Here is a 17651-nt window from a genome sequence, read left to right as displayed (position 1 = left end):
TTTGTCATTTCAGGGAGCATGTTTCTCTTTGATCTGGGAAGATTATAACAGGGAGAAATTATTAGAAATAAATATTTAATACTGTTGATCAAAAGCATCTGGGGATTACAACTGCAGATGACTAGGATGAGTTCCATTTTAGTCAGAGGATATTCATCAGCTCTCAAAATATGCTTAATGCCTTGAAAAACCAGTCCATCCTGTGAGATCTTAACTACTGTAATTAAGGAAGAAGTAGTATCAGTTTGCCTTTGAAGAAAAATGCCATGGATTAATTTAAAATGAACATAGATAGCTATATTCATATTCATTATACTGTTTTTTTCAAAATTGCTTTTAAAAATCTCTTCCATATAGCTGCATCTTCAGGTGATATTTGTGGGGACAGCTGATGTGCCTAAGTGGAGGGAATCTATTGTCCCACTGATTTCTTAAGGATCATCCTCTTAAAGCAGACTGAAACACAGGAAGTTGGGTTTGAGGGTGGTCAAAGCTCTATGCTGTTAAATAAGATTTTTAGTCTTTTCAGCAGTTGTTAATTGTAATTAAGTTTACAGCACATTCCACTGCTTGACTGTCTTGCATCTCACCAAAGTGACTTCAAGATAAGGGGCTGGGCACTTAATTTTGAGCTTGAATTCAATTTTTTTAGTATTGAGATGTGCTGTCAAATGCATAATATTGGCAATCCTAAAAAAAAAAAAAAATTCCTTCCTTCTATTTTTTGCTTTGTAGTAGTAGTAAGTGTTTTCTGATAAAGGAGAGGCTGTGCTTGGGTGCACTCTAGAAACAGAAGTGATGTTTCTATAGTGCTTGCAAGATGGCACTTAATGAGAACTTAAACCAAATTTGTTTTCTATAGTGTGCTATCCAATGTTCCCTTACAGTAACTAAATTCAGCAGGAGGATATTGATGCTTCTTCTTAAGTCAAGGAACTTTCATTGTGTATGCACCACTACAGCAGCTGTAATGTCCTGGCAGTGCCAAAACAGTATGGTTTCAAAGGTACCTCCACATGTGAGTGTGGAAACAGGACTGCAACCACTGAGAGCTCTTTGTGTCTCATCTCTGTACAAAGCCTGAAGAGGAGGCTTCAAGAAAATCCAGTTATCTTCCTGAAAGATAATATAGGATGGAACTTATATAGCATATATAAATTATATGGAATTTTCTATGAACAAAGAAAACTTTTTGTTGTCTACAGTTATATAGGGTGGCGTGGGGGGCGTTTAATAAATCATGAATGAGGACATTGATTGTTATACAGCTACAATTATCTCTTGCCCCTTTGGCAGTGCTGTTACAAACACTGCAGCTGTAGGTTAATACCTTGAAGGTCTGTGGTTATGCCTTATCTTTATAGTGATGGAGATAAAAAGCCACAGCAGGATAATGTTTAAACTGAAAATGTGTATGGCATATTTAGAGGGAGAGGCCCTGAAAATGGCCATGACTTTGGACAGTGAAATACTCAGTCTTTCTCCAGAATCCCTTCCATGTTTCTGCTTTGAATACATATGAGAGTGTTGCAGCAGAAGGGTGTTGGCCACTGTAGTGGCTGATTTGGTACCAAGTAGAAATGGAACATGTTCTCAGCATTTTTCAATGGGATTCTGCTTTTTAAAAATTCTTTCAGAGAAGTAAATATCAGTGGTATCACAGACACTGAAGAAGAGAGAATTAAAGAAAGTGCTGCATATGTTGCCAAGAGGAACCTTTTTGCCACAGGGGAAGGAGTTAGTGTCAGCAAGGTGGCCAAGACTTCTGAAGAGGAGCATCATGAAAAAAAATCAAGGAAAGTGGCAATCCGGGAGTCTGCTGAACGTGTAGCCATGAAAAAAACGGTAAAATATTAGAAATTAATACTTAAACTGGAAAAGAAAATTAGTCTTTTTTTGTCTGGTGTTTGTAAAGTGCCTAGCACACCAGTGCCCTGGTTTACTCCATGGGCAATTACAATAATGGTAGTAATAAACCTAAGTATTTTCAATGGAAATCTCTTGAATTACTTAAAAGTCTTATTATCTAGGTATCAAATGGAAAAGGAGAGAGGCACTGTGTCTCAGGCAGGCACTAGGAATGCTTCTGTTGTACTGAGAGAAAAGGACAGAGTAGGGAACCAGGGAAGGCTCTTTGGTCATGCCTACACCTATATAAATGGCACACCATCCTTCAGCTGAAGGATGAGGCAGCTGCTGGGTAGAGAATACATGTGTGTGTGTGTACTATATATATTTTACTCATAAGTAGGTGAATGGGTAATTTCTGGACTTTTATGGCTTGTCCAAAGTGTTCACCCCAGAGTTTTAAACACTGGGTATAAATTAGGACAGAATTAGGGTAAATTAGGTGTAAATTAGGGAAGAAATCTGGAATTGAATCTCTAATTGTGTGCATTATTGCCCAATTCTTAAAAAAAATCTCAGAGCATAGTTATAAATATGTTGTGATCAGACAGGACATGTAAGTGCAAATATGTTTCAGTTAGTAAATATATTACTTTATTTCTATTACTATACTACACTATACTATTACTATATTTTGAGCAGAAAAATTGGCAATATACTTATAAAATATCCTTATAGCATAAGGTTGGAAAGGGTGTAAACACTTTCAAAGACAAGGTAAAAAAGTCAAAATCATCTCAAAAATTGAGAAACAGTGAGGGTGAAATTGAGGAACAACCAATGGAAATTACTACACACAGAAGGAAAAGATAAAGTAAATGAGGAATGCCTGGATAAGTAGAAGTACCTCAGGATCTGAGAGTTATAAAAGGTCAGTCAATTTAATGACAGTTGTATAAAGACAAATACCAATCTAGAGTATTATCAGTAACAGTAAGGAGCAGTTATTTAATTGTGTTGGAATCTGTTGGGTCTATGATAATGAGCAGTCACTGCTTGATGAATGTTGAGGACAAATAGAACATGTCCAGGACTGAGAAACCATTGTAAGGAAAACTGGTATTGCCCTGTTTATAAAGGTCCTATTTTAATAATCTTAGTACAGGGACCTTTAAGTCTCCATATATTTGAAAGTTAGAGCAGAAAATAAATAATTTTGTTTGCAAAAAGCAAGATTTATACCATATTAGGAGTTTTTTCCAGCTCTGTGGATAGTCAAGCAGTTGAACCAGTTACCTTGGGAGGATGAAAGATCCTGTCAGGAGGAAAGGTTTGAAAGTAGTTCTGTCAGAGATGACCTAGGCATAGAGAGCCTTGCATTACAGCACAAGTATAGAAGACATCTGAGTTTCAGGCCTATTTCACCTTCCACTCTGTTTTTAAAATAATAAATAAGTAATTAAATGTGGAATATTATTTTAGTTAGATTAGTTTTGAGGGGAAAGCTCTGTAAAATCAAATATAGTTATTATGGAAGGAGAAATTCTGGAAAATGAAAACTTTATTTTCTGTGTCCAGGTGAGATAACTACATTAAGTTTGTCTGGATGTTTAAATAAAAATTGCAGGGGGTTTTGCCTTTTTCTTTCTTTTTTTTTGTGTTTTGTTGTTGTTGTTGTTGTTGTTGTTTAGTTTGGTTCGGTATTAATAATTTGCACTTCTAATGGCTGCTGTAATCAAGTGTATAATAAAAATGTTTCTTTTCCAGCTAGAAGAGACTCAGGCATTCCATAGAAAGTTGAATCAAGATAAACTCTTACATGCTCCTGAGTTTATCATTGAGCCTCGTTCCCACACTATCTGGGAAAAGGAAAATGTTAGATTTAATTGTTCCGTGGCTGGCTGGCCAGAACCCCGTGTTACATGGTAAGTTTCTATCCCTGGCACTGAAAGTCACCACTTAACCAGAATCTGAAGTCATGTCAGTAAATTTAGTCATTTTTTGGGAACGATATAAGTTAAATTAAAAAAAAAAAAATTCAGGTACTGATGGCAGGCCTGTCAAACACCTTTCAAGTCACATTGTACAGAAAAAGAGCAAAATGTTAAAATGAAGCAATAACAACACAAATAATTATATAATTATTACAGTAAATTAATTAATATAATAATATTTAAAATATTAGTGTAACAGCATTAGGAATACATAGACTTTTTATTTGATAGAGACATCAAATATATTCTTTCTGTCGATGATTAAGGAACAATAGCTGTTTAATTTATCATACCATCTTTGTTAATGTTTCCCAAATACTTGAGTATAGTTCTACAAATGACACTAACATCCCTGAAGCATTAAAGCAGGCTTTGGTCAAGAGCAAACATTTTGGCAGCTGAGGAGTTATAGTGCTGAATCTCCATGAAATAGAAATCCCTAGATGATGCTGTGAAATCTCAGTAATGATGACGTGTTCATAGCAGACACATTGTCAGTGTTTGGAGTCAGTGACTTCAAGTAGATCTGGAACTATCCAAGTAAGATGAAAACTTTGTAAGTATTGAAAACTTTACAGAATCACAGAATATGCTGAGTTGGAAAGGAAACATCTACTATATTGTAATGTTATGTATTAATAATATATTGCAATTTGCTAATTGAATTGCTTAAGGGACTACATTTATTCAGGTCTTAAAAACCTTAACCTCAGGGCTTGTCAAAAATTGCTATTAAGAGGTATATTAATAGGCCAGAGCTGAGTCCACAAAGTCACTGATCTCTCTCCTGGGACTCTGACAGCCAGGCTCTGCATGGACACAGTTTTCCTGTCTTGTAAGGGTTACAAGTGCCCTGTGTTCACATTCCACCTGGAGAGGATTCCAGACAAACCCTTCAGATCTGGTCTCAGCTGGATATAAGCAATGGTCAGCTACACTCATGGCTGTAATCCAGCTCTGTAACCTGAATCCTACCCAAGAATTAAAGAGCTGGGTCATTTTCACTTTCGTTGGGATTCACCTTATCCCCAAAACCTGACATGGTTAAACTGAGCCTTCAGCTGTCTGTCTTTGCTCTCACTGTGAACCAGCCTTTCATCTAAGTGCTAAATGTGGATGGTAGAAATTAATACATCATTTTACTGTACATCTGAATTCCAAAGGGATTTCAGTTTGCCACAGGCTACTAATGGAAAAAAAAAAAAAAAGAGATCACATCCTTTTCAGCAGGTGTCTTTGCTCTAAGATATAGAACAGTGCTGACCTGGATCTGTCAGGTTTCTTTCAGCCTTTCTAACAAAATGTCAGTAGAGTATTCCAAACAATCATTCTTTGCATAACCAGTGAAGACCTTTTCATGCTATGCCTGAAAAACTACAAAGCTTTATGGACTTTCTCTAAAGAAAACCTGCCTGATGCAGCTGTTCTGACTCCCCTGGAAAAAAAAAAGCATATGGAAAACCCAGGACATTTGAAACCAGTAGCAGAAAGCATAAATTATCAGTAGCTAATCACAGTGGGAGGTTGCAGTCCCACATTAGCTAATGACTTGGCTGCTCTGGAATTTGCATTTCCAGAAATAACAAGTGGTCCTTCTAACACGAGTCCTAGTCTTTCTATAGATTAATATAAATAAACAAAAATTGAATCAATTAATTTTTACTAACCTGATAATGAAGACAAAAGAAGTGAAAGCCTTCTTGCTGCTGGCATGACCCAGTAAAAGCTTGTTTCTGCACAGCACCCCATGCTACCAAAAAACTTTGCTGCCATAGGATCCAAGAATTGCCAAGCCCTTTGGAGAAAATGTAAAGGTACTGTGGAGTTAAGTCCTGTTTACACAATTTCATATACCCTGGAAAATATTAAGAACGGATGGCATTATTCTATTTTCCAAAACATTTTTAGAAATTACACACTAGAAGTAATATAAAAATTACACACTAGAAATTACACACAATTTAGAAATTACACACTAGAAGTAATATAAAAATGCCCTGATGTTCCCAGGCAGTTCAGTCTGGGGGGCACCAGCTCACAGATGAGATGAAGAGTCATGGTGAATGTATTACTCTTGCTGGATTCATGTATTATTCTTTGCCTAAGCCAGGAGAATAGAGTAATGAGGTCAGGCATCTCTGCAAATGATTGATGTGCAGAATAGAGAGTACTGCCCTGCATTGAGTCCCTTTTCATAGACATTTTTCTGAGAGGAAGATGAGGATAAAAAGCATTAGGGTTTATGGTCCTTACTTAAGCACTTGGAAAACTCTCAGGGTATTATTATGCCCAAATATTTGTTGTCAGGGGAATATTCTTTATTGTACAATGCCGATGGTGCTGAAAGACAGTTTTCAGATTTATTGTGGATATAGCTTCATCTTGAAATATATTCAACTGATAATATTCTTAGTGAAAATATAATCGTTATTTACCAATTTGTTTGGTGAAGTGAGGCAAGCCACTGACACCAGACCACTTTCCTATCCTGTCTGAAAATCATGAAAGGTTTAAAATATAAAATCTGAAATGAAGAAGCAAACTTCTTTGTCTGCTGATCCATTGTGAGAAGAAAGATTTATTTAAGCTACATCAGAGTAAAAGATGAAGGTACTTTTATCTATCATCCTTTATCATTTCACTTAATGTATATACATCTTATGAAGAACAGGGAAGAAGCTATGTAAAGGAAGACACTGTCTTAGGAACCATTTTTTCTTTATGGACCTCAAATCAATGCCAAGTGTACTGTATACAATTCAGAGTGCATTTTATTTATTTATTAGACTTCTATTGCCAGTTTTTTTCCATATTTCCAGTGCCTGCTTAAGACAGGATTCAGACAAACATTTACTTGGTTACCCCATGAGTGACATTTTATGCAACAATTGAAGAATTTATCATGCACCACTGTTCTTCCACTATGAGAGTCTCAAGGTGTTTGTATAAATTCTGAAATTAGCAGAACCAACTCACCAATGACCACCACTGATTCATTCATTCCTTCAAACCGGAACAACTGGGAATTTGGAACAGTAAACCTTTCCTACGTGAAGATACACCTATGCTAGAAAACACTCATAGTGTATTCCAGTCTAACCCTGTTAAGTTGCAAGTAAACAAAAAAGTTAACTTTCTACCTGACATTTTTGTGTATATAAAGGTTTTAAAAGTAGGTCAAATATGCAAACCAAACAAAATGTTTATGATAGCTAGTAAGTAAGGGTGCTACAAAATTTTTATTTGCCATTTACAAAACTCTGAGATGTTGCTCATGTGACTTCTCCTTTCTTTTACAAGTAGCAACATCCCACTCAAGACTATTTTCTTCTTTTAATTTGAGAATAAAATCTACCTGGGACAGGTCAAAGAGAAAGAGAGAAAGGTTACACTTCCAAAGATATGTAATGTCTTCCCAGGGAGTTAGACTACAGTTTATCAAGGAGAAACATGCAGAAGCTGATCTACTTCAAATATCAAGCACCTGACGTTTTAAAGTATAGAATGACTTCTCTTTGTGACATACTGCTTCTTTGCTTTTCCATAGGTACAAGAATAATGTGCCCATTGATGTACAGGCTCACCCTGGCAAGTATATCATTCAAAGTCGATATGGGCTGCACTCCCTGGAGATTACCGAGTAAGGAAATATTAAATAATTTAACAAACAGCTTTAGCTGAAATGTTGCTATAGAATGAGACCTACAAAATGTGAACATACCTCTTGGGGATGTAAGAGATATCAAGTCAGGTAATATCAGAGATATCAACTGTGGTGAATGCTGTCTTCTAAATGTTGAAGCAGTTCTGGTTTACCTCAGTACAGGACATGCAATTTACCTGAGTTATTTATCTGGATTATTTATCTGGATTTTCTATTTATGGCAGAGTCAGAAAAGTGGGACATCTGTGATTACTTTTTCCATCTGTCTGCTTGATGAGTACAATTAAGCATGTAAAAATATGTGAGTTAACTGTTTTTCAAATGTAGCAAAGTTTACAATTCTTACTGAAATGAGGAACAGACCTGAGATGTCCTCCTTTCATACAAGAAAGATCCTTAAGAGTACTCATCTTCCAAGTGGGAAATTTTTGTACTCCTTTTGCATTAAAAATATTGAAAACATAAGTCCTAATCAACAACAATCTGGATTGGACAATTTTTTTACTGTCAGATGCCCTTTGAAAATATTTTATGAAACCTACCATTCTACAAGCTTCATGTTAGGCATCTCTTCATAGAGGAGAGTAAATTAGCAATGAATATTATCAGATAATTTTTCCTACTTATGCTGTATTCCCGATTTCAAATCTGTAAGTGATATTTGAAAAGAGACATTTGTTTCAAACCCTGGAGTTTAACATTGAGAAAAACCTAATGGCTACAATCAGTCCAGTGTCCAGTGTGTCTGTCTCCCAAGCTTTTACTTTATAGATTTTACCCGGGCTTCTAAGGGTTTTCCTAACTAAAACACCAGAGAGGCTATGCCAAGGAGTGATTGGTTGCTCTGCCTAATCATCTTTATCATTTCAGATGTGAATTTGATGACACTGCCCAGTATCATGCCTCTGCTATGAATGTTAAAGGAGAAGTTTCGGTTTATGCTTCCCTCGTGGTAAAGAGTAGGTTGCAAAACATTTCCTTCAAGGTTTTTTTCTTATTAAGATGCACATTACCAATTTTGGTTTTGTGGTTCACAGAGCCTTTGCCTCTTGGTGGTAGTGACCAGTTTTGTCTTTTTCTGTGTAGGGTACAAAGGAGAAATTGATGCAAGTCTTCTGCATGCTAGAAATCTTTCCCTGTCTCCATGTAAGTTAAAATATGTTTCTTTGACACTAGCATTTATAGTTGTGACATCATAGCACATGACTCAGTAGAATATTTAGTGACATTATTTTAAAAAGAAGCAGGTCTGATCTACAAGGGTGTGGAGCTTTACAATTTGGGATGGTGTTAGCCTCATTCATTAGCGGGGGGAAATGGCATTGCCTTCTGGGTCTGTTGGATTATATTAGAAATATCCTGTTAATAGTGCACTTCACTATGAAATAGAATCTGTCAAAGAGAGAACCAATTCCTCTTTTGCAATATGTAAAACGTGGCATGAGGAAGCATGTGCCTACACAGAGTAGGTGACTTAATTGTTATCTGTTGCTTATGTGGTTTCATAAGCTGTAAAAATGCACAGAAAATTCATAGAAAGGATTAAATATCCAGAACCCAATTAGACTATTTTGGGATATCTCAAAGTAAAAACTATAGTTTATTTTACCTGAGAACCTCACATTTTAGCAATATGGCTTCCGTGCTTCCATGATGATAAGACAATCCACCCACATATGCCATGTGTGTGAAGGTGCTCTAGGAACCCCATGAAATGTTTGACAGATGAGACTTCCATATATTTCAAATAAAATTTGGGATCTATCACTTTTTTATGGGAAAGAAATATCACAATTTGCATATAATCATTGATCACAGGAAGAGGGAAAGTTATCAGTGTAGGCTAGTTGAGTAAAGTGTGGCCTTAGTTTTTATCAGCTCAGCTGTTTTCAAAACAAACATAGAAGCCCCTCTGCCATGTACGTACAGTACAAGTGAAAGGCACTTAGGATGTTCTGTCTGGAGAACTGCACCACTTGGGACACACAGCATACGAAAAGATAAATTCAGGAACAAGAATAGAAACAGGCTACCCTATTATATTAATAGTAGCCGCCACAAAGTCTTATTAGCTTACAAAAACAAAGGCTAAGTGGACACATGACTGCTCTGAGATAGAGCAAGGAGTTAAAATGGGGAAAGAAAATAACTATGTAAGCTAAAGTTCCACTTGACCTGAACAAATAATTGATCACAAATAGAAGTCTTTTTAAGTTATAAAACAAACCTTATGATAAAACACTGGATTAGAAATTTTGAAAATTCTGAAATTAAATTCCGCAGAAGCCTCTCCCTGCTAAAATGAAGTAGCTGTGAGAACTGGAGCTGTACGAATGAATAAATAGTCAATTCTCTGCAATAGAAAGGACTTGGATTATCCAATGCTGCAATTGCCTCTGAAGATGATGACTTAATATACATATTGTTCCGATTTATACCTTGAACTTTACCTGGGACTGTATTTATAATCACTGAGTACTTTTTCTTCCTATTCTTGTCACAGAAGGAAAGAAAACCAGATATTTTTTTCTCCTATACAGTTGCCGTTACCCCTCATGGCTATGCTTCCAGGTTTGAAATCAGCTTTGTCGACAAGTTTGATGTAGCCTTTGGGAGAGAAGGTGAAACAATGAGTCTGGGCTGCACAGTTGTCATCAATCCTGATATCAAACGCTTCAAACCAGACATTGAGTGGTACAGAAATGGTGAGAATATTTGACAAGAAGAAATATAAACTTCTTTCACATAAATCTTTATTTATTTCAGCTTATGTCAATGTTATGATTTGGTCATCACTTTCTCAGGTTTTCCAATGATAATATTTTCTCTTTTTCATCTAGAATAGCTTCAGAATTTAACATTTTGATGTGAAACCACAGAAAAGTGACGAAGCATTGTGAAAATGTCTTCTAGGGATTTTTTATTTCTTAAAAAAATCTGAATTCGAAGCGTTTTTATCAGGGCAAACATCTATGTAGCCCATTTATAGAGCTCATATAGCTTTTACTATTTATTTATTTACATGCCAAGACGGTTTTTAAGTATCTGCATGGTGTTCTGTAACAGCTGATAAAATATAAAAAACAATTGCTTTCTGAAGTAATGCTTTGAAATCAAGGACAAAGTTGTCATAAGAGCAGAATTAGATGTTATTTATGACTGTTTTCAAAGGCAGAATGTTGTCTAATAAGAGTGGTCTCTTTTGTATTTCCAATCTATCCCAATATATCGTCCATATTCAGAATTTATTCCTCAGTAGATCCTGCTGGTGCTCATCATGAAATTCTCTAATTCCTAGGTGTTCTTATTACACCATCCAAATGGGTCCAGATGCAGTGGAGTGGGGAGCGAGCTTCTTTGACACTGACTCATGCAAACAAGGAAGATGAAGGTCTTTACACGCTCCGAGTGGCGATGGGAGAGTACTATGAAGAGTACAGTGGTTATGTCTTTGTTCGAGGTAGGACACTGTCTTGTGCACAAAACTCACCACAGAGCTGAGGAAAACGTCTTGGCAAAATCAGATATTTGAGGTGCTTCCCCCTCCTCCTTTTCTCACCCCCCATCACAATAGAATAATTATTTTCTATTGATAGATTCTAGCAATTTACATTCCAGTTGTTATCGTTGGAAAAAATCCATGTATGTGTCAGGCTTTGGTGTCATGTGCCTGAAGACTTCTAAACTCCATTGACATTCTGAGGAGGAAATTTAGGGTGTTATGTTCAGAGTGCTGAACATCAGCCATAAGGAGGAAAAATGCGCATAAGTTACAAATGCTTTTTTGTAACCATCCCACTGCAAGCTAAACTGCACTATTTTAATCAAGATTTTCTGCTCAGTTTGAGGGGTTCTCTTTAATGCACACTGAAGGAAAAAATACAGTGGAATGGAAATGCAAAGATCTGCAGCTGGAGAACCATAATCTCATGCAGCAGAATAAGCTGATGTCTAACTGGAGAGGTGCTTTTCAGGAAGGATCCTGGTGAACCAAGGTGAACATGTGCCCTTGTCACAAAGACAGCGGCATCCTGGGCTGCATTAGGAAAAACATTGCCAGCGGGCTGAGGAGGTGATCCTTGCCATCTACTCAGCACTAGTGGGGCTCATCTAGAATGCTAGATCCAATTCTGGGATCCCCCATACAAAAGAGACATGGAGTCACTGAAGTGAGGCCACTGAAGGGATGTGAATGTGATTTACAGCTTGGAACATCTTTCATATGAGGAAAAGCTGAGAAAGCTGTGACTGTTCAGCCTGGAAAAGAGAGGTCATGAGGGGAATTTATCCATGTGTACCTGATGGAAGGGAGTAAAGAAGACACTGGAACAGGTTACCCAGACAGGATGTGCAGTCTCAATCCCTGAAGACACCCAAAATCTGATTTGACATGGCCCTGGGCAAACAGCTCTGGCTGACTCTGCTTTGAGCCAGGGGCTAAACTAGACAATACCTGGACCTGTCTGCCAATCTTAACCACTGTGTGATTCTCTGAAGTAATGCAATGAAGAGTAGAATTAAAATGTAATTTTTGTGAATGTTGTTTGCTTGTACCATCAAAAACTTCATTGAATATCCATTGAGAATTATTTCTTTTAGAGGAGCCATGGCTATCAGGTAGTGTGCTGATTCTATATCTGTCCCAGCTGCTAAAAGCAGCTGAAGTGTGTAATGCTAGTTCAAAAGGCTCTGGAAATTCCTGGCTCTGAGACCTTGCCCAGAATGGCTCCTTGTTGCCAAGTCCAGCAGAACTGTGAGACAACAACCTGCCCAGAAAATACAACTGAAGCAGACGTTTTCATCGCCTGAAGAAAGAGCCTATTGAAATGAGCTTCTGTGACAAGAAATAGGACTTGTCTTTATTTGTTTTACATTGTGCTGCTATATAAATAAATGATCACCCTCAATCCTATTACATCTTCTGGCAACATAGGTGTGACCTGACAGAATCCCCCACCCCTTTCAGTAGAGTACCTTCCTAGCCAATGGGTGTGTTTAACAAATTCTATCTACATTAATTATATTCTACATTCCTATTTAAATGGTCCCCACAATCTTGGTTGTCTACTGTATTCTTCATTGCTCCTCCTAAACTGTAGCCAACTTTCATTTAAATGGCAGATCTTGTATTTAAGCTGGGGCAGTTGTCTTTTTGTGTCACACACAGAAATCAGTGTATCAATGGAAGGGGGGGCTCATAATGTTACACATTCAGATGGGCTTCCAGAGCATGTGTGACTCCTCTACCACAGCTACAGGTCATCATTTGTCAGCAAGCCATCAGGGATGAAATCCTAGCCTCCTAGAGGCTGACCAGCAGTGCTGGTTCTCCCAGCTGTTTCCCAGTCTGTCTTGGAAAGAAACTGTTGTCTCACGTTCTGTCAAGTGGTAAATTCAGGCAATTAAAACCTGTCATAAAGAGGTCACTGAAGACATTTTGTTATTATATTAATGTTCTTAGTATTCTGTGATGTTAACTAGATAGTTTACTCTCTTTTTTACCATTTTTAAAAATGCATCAAGTTATCTGTAATTAGAACCTGGACTCGGCAACTTTGGCACAGCTTCAAAAGCTCCATGTGATGCTACTCTGCCTATAAGAGAAGACTCTGCAAAGAGTTGCTGGGATTTTCTTTTCTTTTTAGGAAGACTATTGTTTTACTTAATGAAGCATATTAAATTCTCTAATAAGGCATTTTTTCATGAAAGTCAAAATAATGAAAAATCTGGATTACTGTATACTGTAAACCAAAAACCTGTAATGCCTTGAAACATTAAACCTTTCTGAGAATTCAGATTTATATGGAATGTATGAATAGTATTTATTAGCAAAAATTTTTTTATTCAGGTGTATAACTCTTAGGTCTTCTTTTGAAGTAGCTCTCAATTGTACAACTTGATGTTATCCTTCAGAGAAACAACATCTCTTATTTGAAAGTCTTTCACAGAATCTTCCAGCAAAGGTTATTTTTCTCTACATGAAGATTGCACCATCTCACAAATCAGACTCTTTGTAAACAGTGCCCAGCATTGTGCACTATTTTTCAAAGCTTTAGATAAGACATGTCCAAAAACTGATGCAGAAGTCAAGGCCTTTTGACACCAGCAGTCCCAGATTTGTGGTAAACACTTGAAAGGAATAATATGCTTATCCTTATGACATTTCTATTCCACAGTGATAATCTATGTGTAATATAATTAAACTTAAAAAGGTTTTGGTACCTTTGCAGTTCACAGCCAACCAAAATCAAACAATGATTTTGTTAAGTGGGCATATTTGACTCAGTATTGTTTTATCCAGTGGGTGAATACTTTTAATTCAACTATTGCCTGACTCCCAAATTTTTAGTTCAACAATGTCTCTCGCAGCTCCCTAATCAGAATGCATGGTACTAATTCTATTTAAAATGTCTAGGTGAATTACATTTGCAATAACATTTGTAAATGTTGCAAAGGAAAGCCAAAACTGAGAAAACACTAGCAATATAAAAGCAAATATTTTTTTGAAGTCACTAGGAACACAATTTGGTCCTTAGCGATTAATAATTGTGAAAGAACACATTTGCAAACATATTTCTCCATCCTCACAGATGCTGATGCTGAAATCCCTGGTGCCCCTGGTGCACCACTAGATGTGCAGTGCTTAGATGCCAACAAAGATTATGTCATTGTCTCCTGGAAGCAACCCGCTGTCGATGGAGGAAACCCCATCCTTGGATATTTCATTGACAGGTCAGTGAGTGTGCTGGACTGGAGAATTCATATTGCTGCTCATTCCAACTCAAAAAACTAAAGATACATTGAAAAAACATGAGATAAAACAAGTAGCTCATTATTTTCATTCTTGTTACTGACCAGAAGAAAATTGATTTTGTTTTGTTTTGTTTTTGATTGGCTGGCCCTGATCTAACTTTCATGGAAATAATCACATCTTGCTTCATTTAATTGCATAGAAAGGATTCTGCCAGATCTGCACAGTTCAACCCTCGCTGCTTCCTCTGAGGCTTGAGAGGCCTCAGGATTTTGTAGTGTTGGGTAGCTCTTCTGCATCAGGCAGCTGTGGCTCCTTCAGCACTAGGGCTTTCTTGCCTCTCTCCTAACAGTTACTATGCACCAGAAAGCAAAATACTATCTCAAAGGGACTTAGATTTCTTTCCCAAATGCTGTTGTTATTCCAGCTCTTAGATTCACAAGCTTCATGGAAATGATTTTTAAAAATATGAACCCTCCATGTGTAACATACAGTGGCAGGATCTTAGAAGCCTGTGATATAGGAAATTAAGTCAGTATTTTGAGACTTGCAGTGATTTTCAGTGCTGGTAATATTTGTTTGAATTTCAGTAATAATAATTTCATCATATTAGGTTCCTCTGGGCTTATTCAAATGAATGTAAAAAACACTCAAACATTTATATATATATATGCCATTATATTATGCCTTTGAATATGCATAAAGTATATCTCTGTAAAAAGAGGGTATTGCTTTGTGAAATAAATCTAACACTCAAATACAACTTTACTGTTTTGATAATTTTTGAGTGCCAGTCACTGCTGTAATTATGCTCTGCTAGATCTAAGCTATGGCTCTTTAACATTCATTGAAAAATCCTAAACAAAATTCAGGACTAGACTCTGAACAATATCTCATTTTAAAACTAGGCTACTGAGGGATGCTAGCACTGAAAGTATCTGCAAGAGAAATGGCATTTTGTTTTTTCTGTTGTGTTCACCTTGTTTATTCTGCATTTGCTTCCAAATTCAAAGCTGTGTTACTGCTTTCCAGTGTTGGATCCCACTAAAGGTATTTAAGGACCCAAATATTCAGCCAGGGTAGCCCTTAACTGCCTTGTGGAGTTGAGGGGGTGACTTGAGCCTGCAGGACTGATCTGTGTTAATGGTAGAAGCAAAGCTTGGGCATCCCTCACTCCAAGCAGACACAAGAGCCACAAAACCACCCTGAGTGGGATGGTAACAATTCTTAGGAGAGATTCTTGCATGTATCAAGAAATCTGGGTAGGAGCTGTAACCTTCTCTTTGGCAGATATCTCACCAGATAGTCTCTTCCAAGCTGAAAGGTCACCTTTCTGTTGATCATGTTGCTGGATACAGGGAAGCCATCACCACAGGCTTCTCCTGCCTCTCTGAGTTGAGGTGGTTACTCATCATATCTTCCTTCTGCCATAAACCAACCTCCTGATATGTGGGAGGTTTCACGGTTGTGGGACCAGCAGCACCACACTGGGTCCTGTCATTGTAGGGACTGCAGGCAGCACACCCCAGCCTCCCTTGGCAGCCCAGTGATCTGGTCTCTGAAGCAGGGCCTGACTGAGTGCCCCACTTTACCCCATTCACAGCTCTCAGTGCTGGGCTGGTCCCAGAACTCACAGTGGTGGTTTCTGCACCCCATGAAGCCCAGCATCTTTTGGGATGTACAGTGCAGCATTGTGCAGGAACAATGAAGTAGTGTCCTTCTGGCAACGGCAAGGGATGCATATTTCCTGTCCCTTCAAGTAAGCTAAAGCTGACACTCCCTAAGCGTGCTTTGGAGGGTTTAAACAGTGAAGTGAATCTGCTCTTATCCCTTTTCAGTTCAGGAAAGAAGGGTGCAGCTGTGAGGGATTTAGTGCATGCCCAGCTGGTACTTCAGCCTGATGCCTTGGTGCAGCTGCTTTGATGTCAGCAGTATATAATTCTGCTGAGGAAACTGGTACGGACCAGCCAATGAGCATGAACAGATGGCGAAGCTGCAAAGGCGTGGGGGTGCCCTGAGTTCATGTTTTTCCCTTCCCAGCACTGCTCCTGCTGTTTGTATTTTTCAGGTGTGAGGTTGGCACCTCCCACTGGACCCAGTGCAATGAGAATCCTGTGAAGTTTGCTCGTTTTCCTGTCACTGGTCTGATTGAAGGCCGTTCCTATATTTTCCGAGTCCGAGCTGTGAACAAAGCTGGTGTCAGCCTGCCATCCCGGGTGTCAGAGCCTGTGGCTGCTCTGGATCCTGCAGACAGAGCCAGGCTTAGAAGTAAGATGTGCTTTTTACAGGTTGCATGAGAGGTTTAAGAAGTCTCAACTCATTAAAAAAAAATAAATTAGGACTATCAACTCATAAGCCTTCAAAATCCCACCAGAGGGAGCAATGCAAAGCCAAAATACTCTTTGGAGACAGCTTTGCCAAGAAATCATCTCGGTGCTCTTTGCACCGTGTTCTATCTGCTGAAATGGCTTTGGCTGACTGCAGTGCTATGCTCCAAACTTGCAGGAAGTGGGGGAAAAGGCACAGGAGAGTTTAATTGCCTAGAGATATTTGCTTTTGTTCCGCCAGCAAAATAGCTAAACAGATCCTGTGAATAGTCTCTCTCTGAGCCACAGACAAGGGTGGCCGATTCTATTCTCGTGTGACAATCCAAGTCTTGTAATAACATCAGAACGACACCAGGACAGCCCAACAGATCCGAGGCTCTCTGCTTTAAGGTTAGCATTTTACAAGTCAAGGATATTTCTCCTGTGGCCTCACAATGTCTCAGACATTTTGCTTCCAAAACCACCTCTCTATGCATATGGCATAATCATATGCCTAAAATAAATTTCTACTTCTATTAAAAAGCTATTTCTACATATTTCTGAAGCTTTACAATTTAAAATGGTGAAGGGATATTGTACACAAAGCTACAGTGCTCCCACAGTCCCAGCTTGTATGAGCTTCTGTGTACAGTGCTGCAGCCAGGTGATCTAGGTTTCCATTCAAGATAAAACAAAAGGCCAGAGGAAGGAGATTTGGCCCTGCCAAGAAACATTGCACTCAGTCAGACATTTGAAACCCTGCCTGGGGAGGGCAGAGGGCTCTTCTTCTCAATGGGCAGCATGGAAGCTGTCACAGGAGGTGAAGTCTGTGTTTGGTGCTCTATTCCTGTTATATCTCTTGCTCTCATCCCTCATAATTTTTCTCTCCACCTTTCTTCCTCTCTTCTTTCATCTCCAAATCAGATCAGCCAATGTAAGGTGAACAACGTGGAGGCGGAGAACAGTGTTTGCAAAAATTATCTCTGAAAGTGCACTGACCTGGTTGAAAGCTGCATAACTGCAATAGTGTGATAACATATTGGTTACTCAGAGAGACACCCAAGTTTATCAAGTGGACATGCTGAGTC

At 38.2% G+C, this 17651-nt stretch overlaps 1 protein-coding gene across 8 annotated transcripts in view; it reads left to right on the top strand.

The window, feature by feature from the left end:
- The window catches only part of MYOM1 (myomesin 1), a 69428-nt gene that overhangs the window by 11042 nt on the left and 40735 nt on the right, over positions 1-17651 (top strand). For all 8 annotated transcript variants that reach the window (XR_010999421.1, XR_010999437.1, XM_068191363.1 and 5 more), the window contains exons 3-11: positions 1638-1845; positions 3616-3773; positions 7390-7482; positions 8377-8465; positions 8593-8652; positions 10047-10211; positions 10805-10966; positions 14097-14238; positions 16326-16525. Coding sequence is in view for 6 of the 8 variants with exons in the window: in XM_068191363.1 (XP_068047464.1) it covers positions 1638-1845; positions 3616-3773; positions 7390-7482; positions 8377-8465; positions 8593-8652; positions 10047-10211; positions 10805-10966; positions 14097-14238; positions 16326-16525 (1277 nt within the window). In the remaining 2 variants the exon portion in view is untranslated. The remainder of the gene's footprint in view (positions 1-1637; positions 1846-3615; positions 3774-7389; positions 7483-8376; positions 8466-8592; positions 8653-10046; positions 10212-10804; positions 10967-14096; positions 14239-16325; positions 16526-17651) is intronic.

The sequence above is a fragment of the Anomalospiza imberbis genome, chromosome 1, assembly GCF_031753505.1.
Source record: "Anomalospiza imberbis isolate Cuckoo-Finch-1a 21T00152 chromosome 1, ASM3175350v1, whole genome shotgun sequence".
NCBI lineage: Eukaryota > Metazoa > Chordata > Aves > Passeriformes > Viduidae > Anomalospiza > Anomalospiza imberbis.
Note: the sequence above shows the minus strand (reverse complement) of the source record. Positions and strands in the feature narration are given on the sequence as shown.